The sequence below is a fragment of the Salmo salar genome, chromosome 01 (assembly GCF_965601325.2).
Source record: "Salmo salar chromosome 01, fSalSal1, whole genome shotgun sequence".
NCBI classification, from domain to species: domain Eukaryota; kingdom Metazoa; phylum Chordata; class Actinopteri; order Salmoniformes; family Salmonidae; genus Salmo; species Salmo salar.
Window position 1 is genome coordinate 68,560,890 of NC_138291.1, and position 19,583 is coordinate 68,580,472.

Consider the following 19,583-nt stretch of genomic DNA (forward strand, 5'->3'; position numbering starts at 1 on the left):
TAACATTGATATCATGGTGCTACACAGGAGACTGCAAAAGTGTAATTACAGAACATGCTAGTTACATTTGGAACAAGACATCTTGTAAATACATATACATAAATCATGAGTAATTACACGTGGAATAACCTCCGACAAGCTGATTTGTAATTACATGTTCTTGTTCCACTTGTGTAATAACCTATACCCCTAAACCTTTATTACAGTGTAATTACTTATTGTTTACATAGTAATTACATGTAACTTATTTTATAAATACGTTTATTACTATTTAGTTACATATTAATTAATGTACACTTAAGGTAATGTGTTACCAAAAAGTCCACCCACAGGTCAATTAAGCATGTGTACAGAAGTGGCCTAACATCATGATAATGTCTAATGAATTGGGTAGTTAATTATGGAATATAAAATATGGATTTATGTATTTTCTACAGTAAATGGGGCACCACCAATCATTTAAGTCAATAAGACATTTTCTTAGCGAGTAGGGATTAACCGTACGTATCACAATCATTTTATTGACATGGGATGAAAAATCTCAGAGAATTATATTTTATAAAACAAACAATATTTATCATAAAAACAAGGTAATCCTACAGTAAAGGATACATTAATCATTGACAGATTATGGCAAAATGATATGCAATGATGAAGTTGTTAGCAAGGGGAAGAAAGAGGGGAAAGGAGAGTATGGTTTCTTTTAACTCAATCTCTTGTCAGATTCCCAATTGTCCTTTCAGTGCGAAAATGGGAGAAGGTCCCTGTTCGAACAGTTCCAAGTTGGTGTTTTTGTTGGGGATACGGGGAAAATACTTAATATCATTTAACATTTCTACATGATCCCAATGATCATAGCATTCATCGGTACACTTGTTTTCTCTTAGCCTAGAAGTTTATTTTATGATTTCTCCCAAAAAGCAAGTTTTTTTGCTGTTAACAAGAATGTTCTCTGGATTCCATATAAATGGTCTGGATTCTGACCATTTAGAGCAGGGCGAGCCATTTGGTGGGCCCCTGCTGTTGCTGTGTCGTCCTGGATAGAACGTTTGAAGTGTGGAGTGTTATTTTGTAATCCGGATGTGTGTGCATGCACTGTTGTAGAATTGGAAACTGATCACCACACAGCCCCAATACACAGCCTGTCATACATGTCACTGCAGCTTACCCATAATGTGCAAGCTGGTTAGGCCCCAGAACTACAACAACCACTGGCTACTTTGTCCTCACCCTGTATGTCCTGGTCACCTCAAAGACTTTGAATCAACCTTGCACACTTAGTTTCAGTGGGGAAAATACGAAAAATGTTTGAGCTGCACAGTACATAATGTTGTAGTAAAGGTTGCTTTCTTGTGACTTCGTTACTCTATTACGTGCTTTTGTCGAGAAAGGCTTGTTATATTTTGCAGAATTGCCCATTGTTGAAATGCTGTAAGTGTGTGAATGAGATTTAAACATGAACACACATTAAAAAGCTGTTTGGCTTCAGCTTTTCAAACACAGCAGAGGCATGGCAGTGACACTCATAGTCCTAGATATACCAAGAGCCTTATGAAACCCTTTTAAAGACAGAATAACATAATACGAAATAAACAAGGGCAAAAATGTGAACATGTTTGAGTGTAATCATGTTGGCCATATTTGATTCAGAATAAAATTACACCAACCCAGTCTTTATAGGCATGAGTGTTGTACACCAAAAAAATATTTACACGTGATTTAACCTCCATCAAATGGTACTATGGCAGCCCCCCACCCCCCTTTGCCCTCAGAATAGCCTCAATTTGTCGGGGCATGGAATCTACAAGGTGTCGAAAGCGTTCCACAGGGATGCTGGCCCATGTTGGCTCTAATGCTTCCCACAGTTGTATCAAGTTGGCTGGATGTCCTTTGGGTGGTGGACCGTTCTTGATACACACAGGAAACTGTTGAACTTGAAAAACCGAGTAGCGTTACAGTTCTTGAAACAAACCTGTGTGCCTGGCACCTACTATCATACCCCGTTCAAAGGCACTTAAATATTTTGTCTTACCTATTCACCCTCTGAATGGCACACCTACACAATCCATGTCTCACTTGTCTCAGGGCTTAAAAATCCTTCTTTAACCTGTTTCCTCCCCTTCATCTACACTGATTGAAGTTAATTTAACAAGTGACATCAATAAGGGATCATAGCTTTCTCCTGGATTCACCTGGTCAGTCTATGTCATGAAAAGAGCAGTTGCCCTTAATGTTTTGTATACTCAATGTATACATACATTATTTTAAAGCAGGACTCTGTAAAGTCCATTATCCTTCTGAAGAGTATGAATTAGGCTGTTTGAGAAGGTTTGAATCCTAGGCAACATGCCTACATATTGTTTGAAGTACAATAGACCAACATACAGTATCTACTGTAGTAGGTCAAAGCTTTGTGATGGAAAACCTCTGTAGAGCATGGGGGAAGTAGACATTGTGGTGCTCGTGAATTTCCTTAAATTGACATGTTAATTACACCAGAATATCACGGCTCAGGCTAAGGCCCAGATGCAGACACAGGAGGCGGGTAGTACGAGTCTCTGAGTTTACTATTGTTCAAGGACCAGGCAACAGGTAAGTCAAGGCAGGAATAGAGTCGTAATCCAAAGCAGGTACAGGACAGGCAGGTACAGGACAGCAGGCAGGATCAGGACAGGCAGAAAGGTCAGAACTATATAAAAAAAATAAGGCAAAAACTAGAGCACAGGAAACATGGGAATACACTGGTAGGACTTGACGGGACAAGACGAACTGGCAACAGACAAACAGAATACACAGGTATAAATGCACAGGAGATAATGGGGGAAGATGGGAGACACCTGATGGGGGGTGGAGACAAGCACACAGACAGGTGAAACAGATCATGGTGTGACACCAGAAGGTGATTTTTTTATTTTAAAGGTGCATTATACAACATTTCCACATGCAAACCCAGATTATTTTTGGAGCAAACAAAATGACTGTCATTGGCAGCGCTATTGTAACCTGTGATGTGGCCTCTGACAAAAATTCTGGACTTTAATGGCATTGGTGGTGTGCTTTCATAGCCAACGTTAGCTCCCATCTGACTGGCCAGACTGGGGTGTAATCATTTTACCAAACAGTTGCAACTAAAATTAGAGTTTTTATTATGTCCGTGACATGGTGAAAGTACAATCCAATAATGAGGAGTCAGAAAGGTAAGTTTAGGCTATTTACTCCATGGTGCAGCCAATAAACATGAACACCATGTCAGCAGGTGAACTTCCCTACCCATGGGGTGCACACCACTATACTCAGTACACAACGTTCCTTCCCCTCAGTCACATAGTAGGTTCCCCATAACATTGGGGAGCATGGCTCTGGAGTTAGCACTCTGCTTCCACATAAAGGCGGAGGTGGCAGCAAGGGGGGCTCCTGCTTTGCAGCCCTGCAGCTGATCCACATGGCTGCGGTGCTCTTGACTGCCATGCGTCCGAGTCCTGTAAGAGACAGGTCCAGTTGCTTCTTCCACAACTGCAGGGACCCGATTAGGTCCTCCAGAGTAGCTCCTCATTTAAAGCCAAAATGTGTTAAATGACTATGGTCCCTTTCTGCATCATCCTCCTGCCTTAGACGCATTTCACTTGCAAAGTCTTGGTGCAGCCGGTCTAAAGTGGTCTATCGCCCTTTGTTAACAGCTCGGCTGGACTCTTCCCAGTAGTTGCTGTGGGCGTAACATGCTGAGACAGCAGGAACCTTGATATTTGTGTCTGCAAGTCACCCACCGAGATTCTAGACAGAGCCTCCTTGGTTTTCTGAATCATGCGTTCAGCTTGCACATCGGATTATATGTGGCTGTGGTGATGTGTCTAAACTCAGCAGAAGTGAAGGCAGATCCATTGTCTGACATCAGGACGTCACACAACCCATGAGTGGCAAATAGTAGACGGAGGGTGCTTATTACGACAGCAGAGGACATCAAGCTAACAACCAGGGATTCTTTATCCAGCTGTGCATAGTTTCGTTCAGTGGCAGTTAGGGTCCTAGATGCTTAGCACACGGTACCTCTCGAGCATCAGATTCCACATGACTCAACAAGGCGCAGAGCCCATATGGACCAGTAACAGGGGTTTTCTATCATCATAGTGGGCTAACAGCCCATCTAGCTGCTATGTGCCTCTTTATAGGCTTCCACATGAGGGTCAGTCCAACTCCAGGGAGCTACCTGGTCAAGTAGGCTCCAACACTGTCAGGCAGGAAGCAGTAGTAAAAGTTGAGAAGCCCCAGAAATGACTATTGCTCAGACTTGTTCCGGGGAGAAAGTATCTCCTTAATGGCCTGGGTCGGTCGCATGCCATCCGTGTCAATGTGAACCACAGGAACTCAACACTGGGTGCAGCAAAAATGAACTTCTCCTTCTGCAGTTGCAGCCCTGCTACCACAAAGCGCCTCAGCCTATACTTATGCTCTTCCGGGGTCCGGCCTGTATTCAGTATGTCATCCAAATATGGCTGGATCCCTGTGATGCCTGCTAGCAAGGTGTCCATGTAGTGCTGAAAAATGGCCACCGCTGTGGACTCTCCAAACTAAAGCCTTGTTCCCTGAAAAGCCCCCGGTGTGTGTTGATAGTCAAGAGCTCCCCTGCATCATCATCTAAAGCTAGCTGCCGGTGTGCTTGTCTTATGTACAGCTTTGTAAAACATCAGGGAACACTGCAGTGTTCACTGTGCTGCTAAGTCCCCAGATATCCTAAGGCTGTCATCCTTCTTGGTCACAGGCACAATAGGCATAGCCCACTTACAGTACTTCACTGGCTTTACAGGCTCCCTGCAAAGCCCAAGCCCCTGGAAAGCTTCTTCATGCTCCTTGATAATCGATTCCGGGGAGTTTTGAATGTGATACACCCCCGTGACCTCGATGGCTGAAGGCTCATACCAATCTCAGCCCAATAAACTGGCTCCTGTGCCATGAATGCTGTGCTCATGTCCACAAAAATCCTACCCCGCACCTCTAACTGGGTCTTTGACCATTGCCTTAACACCCCATTGTCTTGCAAGAGATCTGGTGGCTCACCAGGCCACAATGCATGGTAAGTTTCCTCACTAATCAGTGAACATCCAGAGCCTGAATAAACTTTCATTACATGCTTGTGCCATTTAGCAGCACTGTGGCCATATGAGACCGACTGACTCAATTCAGTCTTATGTAGCAAAATGTTGTTTTTTTACATTTGAAAAAAGTAGATACTCAGAGCTAGAAAATGTTATATCAACACTACAGTTGAGGAACAATGTAAATCTGCTTTGAAAATTCATAAAATTGTAACCCCACTTTTGAGAAAATGTTCCTTGAATAATTTGGTACACCTACTGGAGAACTCTCCTTTGTCTACACCCATTCAGCATCGTTCACACCCTCTTAAGCCTTGGCCCCACCCATCTCTTTAAGGATTCACGTGAGGCCATGTGCTAAACAGAGTGAGTATGGTAATGTACTATACAACAAGAGATTTTAAGACTAAAGGGTGGTTTAAACTAGTTCTATCGACATTTCTGTATACAGTTGTCGCAGTGACATCCTGAACATTCTATTGTCGTCCGACATCAAACTTGTCGTTGTCGTTATAAGAAGTATAAACACAAAAACGACTGGCTGCATGACATCAGCAGCCTGGTGGTCCAAAATATCATAACTGGTGTATTTTAACACCAATAAACCCATCCATTTAAAAACCAGGCCACTAAAAGCAACTTTCTGATGAATGATTTGGTTTGTTTCTGGCTTGTTAGCTGACTAGCCAGTTCAAATACTGACCATATCATATAGCTGACAAGGTCTTAACTTTAGCTAATTTGTATTCATTATTACAGGAAAATAAACTTACAACAAGATCATTATTTACATGTTAATGGCGAGCTAATTACAGAAAATAGCTTACGGTTGTGAATGTGACAAAATAAAAGCAGGGCATTCTACTGGAGAATTTTAGAACTTGGACACCCTCTCGTTGGCCTAATGTTATATCCTAATTTGACTTTGGTGCAGGTCATGTTGTTCTTCATATTACCATCTCTGGTAAACACTCTATATAAAATAAAATCAATGTTTATTTGTCACTTGCACAGGATACAGAATGTGTAAACGGTGCTGTGAAATGGTTACTTGCATAGTGGAGTCTTTTGTTAAGCCATGTATCAATGAACCATAATCCCAACTAATACTACCATGCACCATGCATGAATCTGCAGGTAGCTAAAGCTAACCAACTAGGTTCAATGTTAGCTAGCTAGCTAACATTAGGCTATAACTAGCAATGCAAATGGCTTTCTGAGATACAACTAATATTACTATACAGGTCACACACGTAACGTTAGCTAGCTAGCTAACAGTACGCTTTAACTTGCAATGAAAATTACTTTCTGACAAAATAGAAATGTATAATATCTGAAAATGTAGCTAGACTCTTACCCGTATACATGGATGAACACTCTCGCTCTCTGTCATGGTTGCCCTTAGTTTGAAAATGTAATCCAGAGACATGTGTTTTATACAACAGCCTTCTGTGTTCTCTTTTCGACTCTCCGCATTTGGCAATCATCTCTCTGCTTTGACTAGGCATTCTACTGATTTCAAATCTCGGTCAACTTCAATGACAACAACACTGTTGATCACCTTTTCTTCCCCCATCACTGCCATCAGAAGACTGCAATGTCTGGTTGAATAAAAATATTTTTTTACCTAATCAGGGATTTCCTCATCTTCTGATTCATTTTCAGAGTCAGAGAGACTCAGCATGGCACAATCGTCCTCCTGAAAGTAGTCCATCACAACTTTTTCCCATTGATCTTCATCAATAGAGCTATTAACTTCATTGCAGCAATGTTGATAGCATTAGCAACACTTTTTCAGTTCTTTAAAAAAAAGCTGATTATCCACACAAACTGAACAGCTCATGTTATAGATAGAAGCATGCTACATGGCAGACCAATCTTAACTCATCTCCTGGCATGTCCAGCCCATCCATTATCTCAGCCAACCATGGCTAAACCAACTAGGCTCGTAATTTAACAATTTTGTTTGTATTTACAGATGGCATACAAGTTTGTTATTAATGGACATGAAAGTTGACATGTTCCAGAAGGCATTTCTGCCAAAAACACATTTTGATTAAAAAAATAAATAAAAAAAAACATTGAAGTAGTGAAGTGTACGCCTAGCTTCTTGAAACGGGTCACATATTGGCTTAGATGTGATGGTAGAAAGATTAGAATTTAACTTTGAGCATCAATCTGAGCCTACTATAGTCGCCCCTACCTGACTTAACATCAATAGTAGGGGCTAAAGTAACAAAATCCTTCAAGGAACCTTGGAACCCAAACAATCTTATTCCGATGTCTGAGCCCACTTGTTTTCCTTAGAGCAGATTAAATAGCCACGACATAAAAAAGCATGTGTAACTGTATGTATTTTGTCAGGCAGGGCCATACAGCACAAAATGAGAGCACATTTTACTTGGAAAGTTGTCTTTTAGTCAGCTACCAAAAAGTAAAGCTTACATTCATCATAAATATTCATTGTTGGCATTTCCTCCTATTGTATCTCTGTGTTTACAGGTCTATATTTCCAAGATGCATTAAGATTTCCTAATGCTCTTTGTTTGTGTATGGAGGACAGACACCGGACTACTTGTATTAAACATTTTAGCAATATCAGAGTTTGCAATATTGGGTTACATTAGGTTATGCGGCCCATCCCCCCTCCAGCCAGGCATTATTCTGCACTTTTTGAGGTTAGGGGGTGTGTCACAATATCTATACATTTAACCACTTTTACAGTAAAATATATTTACACAACCATCCATTTCATAAATGGGAGACATTAGGGATCAAAAAAACATGGTTGTGTTTTGTTCTACTGTACCAGTCTAAAGTTTGGACACACCTACTCATTTTTTACTATTTTTACATTGTAAAATAATAGTGAAGACATCAAACCTATGACATAACACCTATAGAATCATGTAGTAACCAACAAATTGTTAAACAACTATATTTTTAGATTCTTCAAAGTAGCCACCCTTTGCCTTGATGACAGCTTTGCACACTTGGCATTCTCTCAAATATCTTCGGGAGGAATGCTTTTCCAACAGGCTTGAAGGAATTCCCACATATGCTGAGCACTTGTTGGCTGCTTTTCCTTCACTCTGCGGTCCAAACCATCTCACTTGGGTTAAGGTCGGGTGATTGTGGAGGCCAGGTCATCTGATGCAGCACCATCACTCTCCTTCTTGGTCAAATAGCCCTTACTCAATCTGGAGGTGTGTGTTGGGTTATTGTCCTGTTGAAAAACAAATGATAGTCCCACTAAGTGCAAACTAGATGGGACCATATCACTGCAGAGTGCTGTGGTAGCCATCCTGGTTAAGTGTGCCTTGAATTCTAAATAAATCACTGACACTGTCACCAGCAAAGCACCCCCACACCATCACACCTCCTCCTCCATGCTTAATGGTGGGAACCACACATGCAGAGATCATCCATTCACCTACTCTGTGTTTCACAAAGACATGGCGGTTAGAACTAAAAATCTCAGTTTCATCATAGCGTTTGCTGGTTTTTGCGACTGCACTTAAAGAAGCTTTCAAAGTTCCTGACATTATCCGTATTGACTGACCTTCATGTCTTAAAGTAATGATGGACTGTCATTTCTCTTTGCTTATTTGAGCTGTTATTGCCATAATATGGACTTGGTCTTTTACCAAATAGGGTTATTTTCTGTATACCACCCCTACCTTGTCACAACACAAAATGCATTCCAGGTGACTACCTCATTAAGCTGGTTGAGAGAATGCCAAGAGTGTGCAAAGCTGTCATCAAGGCAAAGGGTGGCTACTTTAAAGAATAAAATGTATATAAAACACTTTTTTGGTTACTACGTGAGTCCATATGTGTTATTTCATAGTTGCGATGTCTTCACTATTAATCCACAATGTAGAAAATAGTCAAAATAAAGAAAAACCCTTGATTGAGTAGGTGTCCAAATTTTTGACTGGTACTGTACCTCGGGTAGGGGTATCTCAAAAATGTTTGGGCATTGCCACTAGCCTAATTTCCATAACCAGAAACAATCATATTTCACAGATTAACCATGGTCAAAAGGAGTGAATGATTTTAGAAGATTTGGATTGAATACCTACTGAAGTATACTGAGGAAAATCAATGGGATTATGAAACATCAATTTATTATTGGCCTAACTGCCAAGAGGTTTCCACACATCTTGGGCACATGTGGAATCCGTGTGGCTGGTCTTTTAATCTGTCTCATTGGTTATGTCACAACATATACCGCTATTATTGTCTCTATCTACATTCAACATGTTTTACATCTACTGTATTTTTTTATTGAACCTATATTAAACTATTTAACTTTATTTACAGCTACTGTCCAAGTGCTACATACTGAGTACATGGTGTCAACATTAATGCAGTCGCTGGTTATTTTTGCAAGGGTTTCCCCTTTGATTAAACTTTGTGTTTACAGAGAGACTAAATGAGATCATCTCATTTGCAGTTTGAAATTCTTCCAACAGCCCCAATTTATATAATTTCACCACAGCATTGGTGAGGTTCATTAGCTATGTTCTGCTATGCTCCAATTACGACTGTACACATTGAAGATAATCTCATAATTTGCAATGGATTGCTCGGCAGAAGTTGTATATAATGTCCCCTGTGACTGCAATGATGTATAATAATTTGCCACATCCCAATCTGTGCATACAGAAGTGCTTTGATGTGGCAGTAGCATCTGCAGGGAAACATCTGAATCAAAACAATGTTTGTTGTTAAACAGCCTTTAATCCATCAGACAGATGTCTTTTTAATGTTTTCAATTAAGAGTTTAAGGAACATAAGATATTTCACTTGATTAACCTCCGATTTGAGCTCATTTTAATGTCAATAGAATGTGATGCATGACAGCATTGTGACAATAATTGCGTCAGCATAATGGTATGCACTGTGTTTATTAGGGGCGTTTAAATTCACCCCACACACAAATCGATTATTGCTTTTGATACAAAATCCAAATCTACCGGAGGTTACATTTTTCCAGCTTTTCTACACATACTGAAAAGCTCTTGCCATAGTACCTAAAAATGACACATGCAACACTTTGCCTTCGGAAAGTATTCAGACCCCTTGACTTTTTACATATTTTGTTATGTTACAGCCTTATTCTAAAATTGATTACATTGTTTTCTTTCCTCATCAATCTACACACAATACCCCATAATGACAAAGCAAAAACATGTTTTTAGAAATGTTTGCTAATTTATAAGAAAGAAAAAAACGAAAATATCATATTACGTAAGAATTCAGACCCTTTACTTAGTACTTTCTTGAAGCACCTTTGGTAGCGATTACAGCATCGAGTCTTCTTGGGTATGACGCTACAAGCTTGGCACACCTGTATGTGGGGAGTTTATCCAATTCTTCTCTGCAGATCCTCCAACATGCACTGTCAACTGTGGAACCTTATATAGACAGGTGTGTGCCTTTACAAATCATGTCCAATCAATTGAATTTACCACAGGTGGACTCCAGTCAAGTTGTAGAAACATCTCAAGGTTGATCAATGGAAATGGAAATGCCCCTGAGCTCAATTTCAAGTCTCATAGGAAAGGGTCTGAACACTAATGTAAATAAGGTATTTCTGTTTTGTTTTTTATACATTTGCAAAAATGTCTGAAGACCTGTTTTCGCTGTCATTATGGGGTATTGTGTGTAGATTGCTGAGGAATATTTGTTCTTTAATCCATTTTAGAACCAGGCTGTAACATAACAAAATATGGAAAAAGTAAATTGGTCTGAACACTTTCCAAAGGCACTGTATATATACCATGTTAACCTATCCAAGTCTGAGTACATTTATTTTAGTAAGCAATCCTTCCTGCGGATGAGGCCTGCAGTTCAACGAACATGATGTGTCAGATACACAGCAGCATATGAATGATAGCCCCTTTCTACTCTAGTGAGAACATTTAGTAGTCATTATTCCATCATTATCATCTTTGCCAGCGCCTCTGCAGACCTCTGCCCGTTAGAGAGGCTTATCTGTAATGGAATTGAAATATTAATATAGTCTATTTTCCAGGAAAAAATGGGCGAATCATGTCCTCTTTATACTGAGATAGGAGGGGTTTAGTGTAGACATAATGGCTGTGCTCCTATTTGGTTCCATTTCCTGACACACCATTAGCTTGTAGAATGAGGGAGAGAGGGGGAAAATGATGCCATTATGAAAATAACACATTAGTAGAGCGTAGGATGGTCAAATAAAATCAAATTTTATTTGTCACATGCACCGAATACAATAGGTGTAGACTTTACCGTAAAATGATTACTTGCGAACTCTTTCTCAACAATACAGTTAAAAAGTAAGAAAATATTCTCAAAAAAATTAAGAATTGAGTAGTAACTCAATAAAATAACAAGGCTATATACAAGGAGTACTGGTATCGAGTCAATGGCGGTCCGTTTTAATGAGCATGGCGTTATTTCTATTACAGCATATTGGATGACTGTCATTCATATTCCATTCATCCAGCTCAATGTAACATTGATAGGTTAATGCTACAACATGATACCAAAATGTTCCCTATACCCATCATGAGTTTACTACAACCTAGCCTACGAATGAAATTTTACAACGTAGGTGCACAGGTCAAGAGAAAATTGTGAGTAATCAAGGTGACAGACAGTGACCCATTCAATACCACCTTACACACTCTAGCCTGCATCTAGCTGATATAGTCCAACAGCAAAATATATATTCAGGTATGTTTATCCCCGTTTCATTCCGTTTGCTTCCATTTATGAAATATTTTTCAACAGAATCGTCAGAATGAATACAAACCTGATCACACGCACACACAGTTCACTTTCATAGCAGCCACATACAAATAGCATGATCATTTTGTTTGTTGTATAATTCCTCCTCGCATCTACACGCTCTCCTCCTCTCACCTTTTCCCTTTGCTTGTGGACTTCAGTGCACAACGCATCAGCTGTCTGTGACCGTCATTTCATAACTGCTAACTGCTACACACAGCCTATATCGTTGTCACCATATTAGCTAACGTCATAGTCAACATAGCTACTAGAACTAACACATTAGTAAACCTGCTACAATCATGCCTTACAATGTACAGTCAGCAAGCAGTTTAGCAGTTACACTGGTGGGTCCCGGTGATAATAAATTAATAAAACCAAACGCTTGCCTTGACTTGGAAGAATTCCAGTGTTGGATAGCCATAGCCAGCTAGCTAACATAGCATCTCTCTCTGAAACTGGTGTTTGAGTAGGCTAAACTAGCTAGCTGCATTCTCTAGCTAATTGAAACTGAAAGTGGAAAAAAATACAAAGAAATATAGCTAGGTCTCTCTTGCTTCCTCATTTTTAAAGAAATTAATTTGTTCAAAACTGTTCAAATATTGTCTTTCGCTCTCTTTGAGTCAACTACTCACCACATTTTATGCACTGCAATGCTAGCTAGCTGTAGCTCATTATTTCATTATCTTTTGATTTGGTGGAAAACATGTCAGTTCATGCTTCAAGAGCTCTGATATGTTGGAGTATGTCTTCCGGAAGTTGGCATAATTACTGTGTATGCCTATGGAAGGGGGTGAGAACCATGACCCTTCTTGGTTTTTGTATTGAAATCAATGTACCCAGAGGAGGACAGAAGCACACAAGCTGTCCTATGACTACACCGTGATGCTACCCTACAGAGTGCTGCTGAGGCTACTGTAGAACTTAAAACCGTGTGTTTTAATCAATTATTTGGTGACGTGAACATATTTAGTATAGTTTTATCTAAAATTACAACTTTTTTAATGAAATTCATAGAGGAGCATGGTCCTCCCCAGTCTCCTCTGAAGGGTACGAGGTGTGATATCGAAAGGCGTTGGTTTTACCAATTAAACTCCCAGCTACATTTCTTCCTACACACTGTTACTTGATTAGGTCGACACAGATATTCTAAGGTCTCAATTAAATGCAATTTATGTAGAAAAACATTCACTTTAAATTGGATATTTTGCTCTTCTGTACTTTGGGTAATTTCAACCACTGAGTTCCTCTACTGAACTGTCGAACTGAATTTGTTAGTGCCAAGCCAGTGGGGAGTTTTTTTGAGCTGTTGAGTGTTCAGGTCACGGGTGATTCATTAGCATGTGAAGGTGCTTCGGTGAAAATAGGTCCCTCAATCACCTAAATGCCCTCATTGTCTCTCTGTGTCCCCCCCCTCTCTCGCCCCCTGATTTGCTACTCCTATTTCCCCTCACTCATCCACATATTTTTTTGTTTTATTCTCTCCCTCCCTCTCTTTCTCTCTCTCTCACTCTGTCTCTCTTCCTCCTCCTGCCTCCACCCCCGTATGGGGCCAGAGAGCAGTACCTTTACGCATGGAACGATCAGGTGCATTGATAATACACTGAGTGCACAAAACATTAGGAACACCTGCTCTTTCCATGACATAGACTGACCAGGTGAATCTAGATGAAAGCTATGATCCCTTATTGATGTCACCTGTTAAATCCACTTCTGTGTAGACAAGACAATAGAGACATTTGAGATTGTATATGTGTGCCGTTCAGAGTTTGAATGGGCAAAACAAAATATTTAAGTGCCTTTGAACAGGGTATGGTAGTAGATGCCTGGCTCACCAGTTTGAGTGTGAACAACTGCAACGCTGCTTGGTTTTTCACGCTCAACAGTTTCCAGGCTTTCGACAGTCCATGCCCTCAACATTGAGGCTATTCTGAGGGCAAAAGTGGGTGCAACTCAATATTAGGAAGGTGTTCCTGATGTTTTGTACACTCAGTGTACTTATTTATGCAAGACAAGTATTCATTGACCCAAGGCATGGTTGATTGAAGGTTTCCTGCCTTATTAAGACTGAATCAGAGTCCCTTGTTAATTAGACTTCGGACTTCTGTTTGGTTATACTGTAGGTGGTTGTACTGTAGGTGGTTGTACTGTAGGTGGTTATACTGTAGGTGGTTATACTGTAGGTGGTTGTACTGTAGGTGGTTATACTGTAGGTGGTTGTACTGTAGGTGGTTGTACTGTAGGTGGTTATACTGTAGGTGGTTGTACTGTAGGTGGTTGTACTGTAGGTGGTTGTACTGTATGTGGTTATACTGTAGGTGGTTGTACTGTAGGTGGTTATACTGTAGGTGGTTGTACTGTAGGTTGTTATACTGTAGGTGGTTGTACTGTAGGTTGTTGTACTGTAGGTGGTTATACTGTAGGTGGTTATACTGTAGGTGGTTGTACTGTAGGTGGTTATACTGTAGGTGGTTGTACTGTAGGTGGTTGATATGTGTTGATGTGTTTAGTGTGTGGGTGGGAGTCGGTAGAAGTTTAGAAGATTTACAACTTGTACACTCACATTAAACTTGTTTAACTTATGACCATGAACATTTTATTTGTATTGTATCTTTGAATAAAGACATTGACTTGTGCACTTGGCAGTCAGCAGTTTTTAAGCACTGGTAAATGTTTATTTACCATTTTGAATGGCTCCAAGCACACTTCCAACTAGCATAGTACTTTATAACACTTCATAAGCAGAACTCACTGACAGAGATGCGTAACATTCATACAATATTTACTATTACTTATAATGAACAGCATTTCAGAGTAAATTTGGAGCCATAGATGTTAAACAGTACTGTAAAATATAAATAATAATTCGTCCCAACCACAAGCATCTTGATTTCTCCAAAGCACACACAAACATAAACAAACAACAGGAGGAAGTGGTGGTTGGACCAACTATTTTAGAAACCACAAGTATTACAAACATGGATTTGTATGTTACTCTGAGTGACAGATTACAGTGATGATATGTTTCTGTGGTGATGGGGGGGATGAGGGGGTGCATGCAAAAGAGAAAGGGATTTATTGCATAACTTGTTGTACTGTACTTGTGCATTTTTTGTGACATTTAAGGGATGCTTTGTTTACTTTTCTACAGGCCCTACCCACTCTTTCACCCATCCTCTTTCTGTTGTTGTCCCAATTCCCATGGCAATATGTGCCCTCAGCCCCTTCCCTGTCCATACCCTGGCCCACTGCTCTATTTTTCTCTGCCCATGTCCTACACTGCCGACTGTGTCCTACCCTGCCCATGTCCAACCCTGCCCTGCTGTGACCTGCTCTGACCTGCCCTTTAACTTCTGTCCCTTCACCTCACATACTTTCAGTGACATAAGTCCCTTCCCAATTTCTCCAGTAGTTTGATCTTTGGGGGGAATTTTGTTATCTCCACCTTTTTTATCTCCATCTTTATCTTAGTTATCTCTACAAACAGAAGACACTACTTTCATTTGACCACTACTGATCCCTTGTGTTCTCTGCTGCCTTATTGGAATGTCTGAAGTTTGTCTTATCATGTCCCTCTCTTATCCTTGTCCCTCTTCAGCCTGTGAGCTGATGAACCAGGGCATCCTGGCTCTGGTGACGTCTACAGGCTGTGCAGCCGCCAACGCCCTCCAGTCCTTGACTGACGCCATGCACATACCCCACCTGTTTATCCAGAGGAACGGCGAGGGCACACCACGCACCTCCTGCCACCTCAACCCCAGCCCTGATGGGGAGAGCTACACCCTGGCCGCTCGTCCGCCTGCACGCCTCAATGACGTCATGCTGACCCTGGTCACTGAGCTGCGCTGGCAGAAGTTCATCATCTTCTATGATGCCGACTATGGTGAGTGGGGGAGAGGGGTGGGGTAGAGGGTGCGTGGGGGTTGATGGGTGGGTGTTTGGAAAACATAGTGGAGTGTTGTATTTTGCAGGTTTTGTTGAGTGTTTTTGTATGTGCAACCTTCAAAATACCTCTTCTCCAATGAGGAAGGCCAGTACAAGGTTGATGATGATGACCATAGTCGTGATAGCCAACCAGCTGTAATCAATAGGAGAAAATGTTTTTTCCTGAAACTATATTGACAATAAATTGTTCTGTTGACAATGCTGATCAATGTTCAAAGGGATAGTGTGACATTTTGTACTTACGCAGAGTGAGATGAACTCATGGATACCATTTTTATGCTTGCTCTTCCTATAGACTTCCATTCATTGTGATAACGCCATTAGCAATAGCTCCAGAAACCACCTTCAACTTCCTTCATAAAAATGGTGTCCATGAGTTCATCTGACTCTGGGTAAACACAAAAATGTTGCCAAAATGTTGCACTATCCCCTTAACTGGGTGTTTGTGGTTCACACACCTCCAATTATCGTTTTGTCTACCTTAGATTCCCATTGCACTCTTTAGTATGTTCTGTTTACAATGAACGGTACATCTGAACTGCCAGGATGAAAATATTTTGGATCTTTTCTCCAATGCCTTTAATTACAGTTCTCATCATAAAGTCATTTTTGGGTGCTTCTGAAGCATAGATTAAATATTACTCCCTGTCAAGGTTGGTAAATCATTCCAATGAAATCACTTCATAAGACATCATCGCTTCATGTTCTCATGGTGTATGAGCATTATATCAATAGTAAATCACTTCATATCACAGTTCACATAAATAGTAAATCTGGGGATCTCCATAATGAGGTCAGAGTGTTTAGCGATTCAAAACGATTAGAACATGTTGTCAAAGCCATACACTGACTCGCAGAGGGGATTCTTGTGTAATTGCCTAAAAAGTTGTGTTAAATCCTTGGTCATGTTCATGTTAAAGGCATTATGTGTCATTTTATTTATTACATTTTTTTTTAATGAAATTCAACCAACAGTACAAAGGGGGAGGTTTTTTTGCAAGTGCTCTGCACGCTGATTAGGTTAGGGTGGGACTTGTGTTTTTCATCCCATGGCCACAAGGAAAACAGTAATAATAGATTGCACTCTTGACATGGTTCTTGGAGAAGCTAGTCTTAATTGACGGGATTATTTAATTCATCTCACCTATAACTAACTCCCTTTAGGCCAGACCTTTTCTAATCCACTTTTAGAACACTGTAAACTCTGGAATAAGCAATGAATTGCAGAAGTTGTACACCCATTCATAGATGTTTGAAAGTAGATTGAGACCTGTGGTAGGGATACTTTATCATGGACTCATGCTCAACACACTTTCAGTAGACACATAAATAAATACTATTGTATATTGATTTTCCTGTTATAACATCGGCAACTCAAGAGTTTGTCATGACATTCTGGTTGAATACGTCGTGGTGTAAGCATTTCACTGTTAGTCTACATCTGTTGTTTACGGAGCCTGTGACTAATACAATTGGATTCAATTTTAATAAGATGCAACTAATCAGGGATAGGAATAGACAAGAAGTATGACTAAACAAAGTGTTCATTCTGAGTTTAACCAGGTCCCATTAGTGTTAAATAATGAATAAAGAGACCAGTTTTGACGAGACAGTAACACTGACATCCACATCCTGGTGTTACACTCTTTAACTCAGCACTTCAATTACATTTCCAAACAGTCAAAATACCCTCACTGCAGACGAGAGATTTAAGAACATATCATTCATATGTTCTCCGAGTGTGATCGTATCAAAATCCCTGTCTTCTCCACTTCCTCTGCCTCTGGTCTATCTGTGGTCTGAGGATTAATTTGACGCTCTAGGATGTATTTCACAAAGCATTCTGACGCTCTAGGATGTATTTCACAAAGCATTTTGACGCTTTAGGATTTATTTCACAAAGCATTTGACGCTCTAGGATGTATTTCACTGTCACGTCCTGACCAGTAAAGGGGTCTTTTGTCATTGTAGAATGGTCAGGGCGTGGCAGAGGATGTTTGTTTTGTGTGTTTTGGGGGTTTTGGTCTAGGGGATTTTGGTTCTAGTTTTCATTTTCTATGTTTCGTTTTCCAGGTTTGGCCCGAGTGTGGCTTCCAATAAGAGGCAGGTTTCTTTCGTTGTCTCTGATTGGAAGCCATACTTAGGCGGCCTGTTTTCCTTTGGGTTTTGTGGGTGGTTGTTTTCCGTTTTGTCCGAGTACCTGATGGAACTGTTGGTTGTCATTTTTTTTGTTATTTTGTTAAAAGTGTTATAACATTTAAAATAAAGAAGATGAGCACTATACCCGCTGCGCCTTGGTCTGTCCCTTACGACGCCCCTGACATTCAAAAAGCATTTTGTCACTCTAGGATGTATTTCAGAAAGCATTTTGACGCTCTAGGATGTATTTCACAAAGCATTTGACGCTCTAGGATTTATTTCACAAAGCATTTGACACTCTAGGATGTATTTCACAAAGCATTTTGACGCTCTAGGATGTATTTAACAAAGCATTTTGACGCTCTAGGATGTATTTCACAAAGCATTTGAAAGCTCTAGGATGTATTTCACAAAGCATTTAACACTCTAGGATGTATTTCACAAAGCATTTGACGCTCTAGGATGTATTTAACAAAGCATTTTGACGCTCTAGGATGTATTTCACAAAGCATTTGACACTCTAGGATGTATTTCACAAAGCAGCACATTAATACCTGGTGCGTCAGGTAGTCATCTTCCACAGTTGTACAACTCTGGTTGTGTAATTCTGCATGTGTAAGTGATGCATGCAAGTCCCATGCAATTTTTTTGCACAGAAATCTGAAATAATTAGAGTAACTTCTTCCGTTAGCTGCTCCTCTGTCTGTCCCCCAATCTGAATGTGAGTAGACATAGTAACTGCTCCGTTTCGCTGCTGCTCAGCGCTCAAGACACAGTTCCCTGCTCACACAGCTGATAAAAACCACATTACAAGATGTTGGCAATGAAGGCATCCCTTCTTCCCAGAATTGGATGAACTCAATACTTCTCTTGAAGGCAATATCATTCACTGACGTATGTTGGTATCTGAGGTAAAGTAGTGACTGCTCAGTGGACATGGCTACAACTGGAGGAGCGAGAGTGAGCCGAAGGAAGGGGGGAAATTGCCAAAATGACAATCTGCTTCTCTGAATTGCCTTGGGAATGCCTAACACTGTAAGATCTTAATAATTTAGCTAGTCATGTTGGCAATGGAACAAGCTTTCAAATGATGCCCACCTGACCCAGATTGTGATTTATAATGAACATTTTATGGATTGTGTAAACAACAACAGTAAGTGTGTGATGGCAGGGATGCAGGGCTCTGTTCCAAACAAAACAACTACAAATGTGCTTGCTCTAGTTCCTCAACGACACAGCTAGGAGAGCTCAAAAAAAGCAGTAACATTTCAAAAGTAATGTTACTGAATGTATCCGGAGTATTTTCAGATGTTGTCATGAACAAATGCGGCGAAAAGTACAGTAAATGTAAAATGCACATTAAATCAACAGTGTAATGTTTGTATTCTGTATTGTCAGGTGAACTATTGTGTCCTCACCTCAGTCTAATAATTTCACCATCATCTCCAAACTGTTCCCTTTTCATTTTTACCATGGTTATGCATATGCTTTCCATATTTCTTCTGAAAGAAACATTTCAATTTATCACTATCCATATAGGACAATACCCATGTGTGTAAGGGGTTAAGTAAACTACTGTATATAAGCCCTAAACACACAGTTCGTTTTTTTCATGAAATGCCCCACACA

At 40.3% G+C, this 19,583-nt stretch overlaps 1 protein-coding gene across 1 annotated transcript in view; it reads left to right on the top strand.

Moving 5' to 3' along the window:
• The window catches only part of LOC106607602 (glutamate receptor ionotropic, delta-1), a 483,227-nt gene that overhangs the window by 241,706 nt on the left and 221,938 nt on the right, over positions 1 to 19,583 (top strand). Inside the window, exon 3 of the mRNA XM_014204697.3 lies at positions 15,469 to 15,753. Coding sequence (XP_014060172.3) covers positions 15,469 to 15,753 — 285 coding nt within the window. The remainder of the gene's footprint in view (positions 1 to 15,468; positions 15,754 to 19,583) is intronic.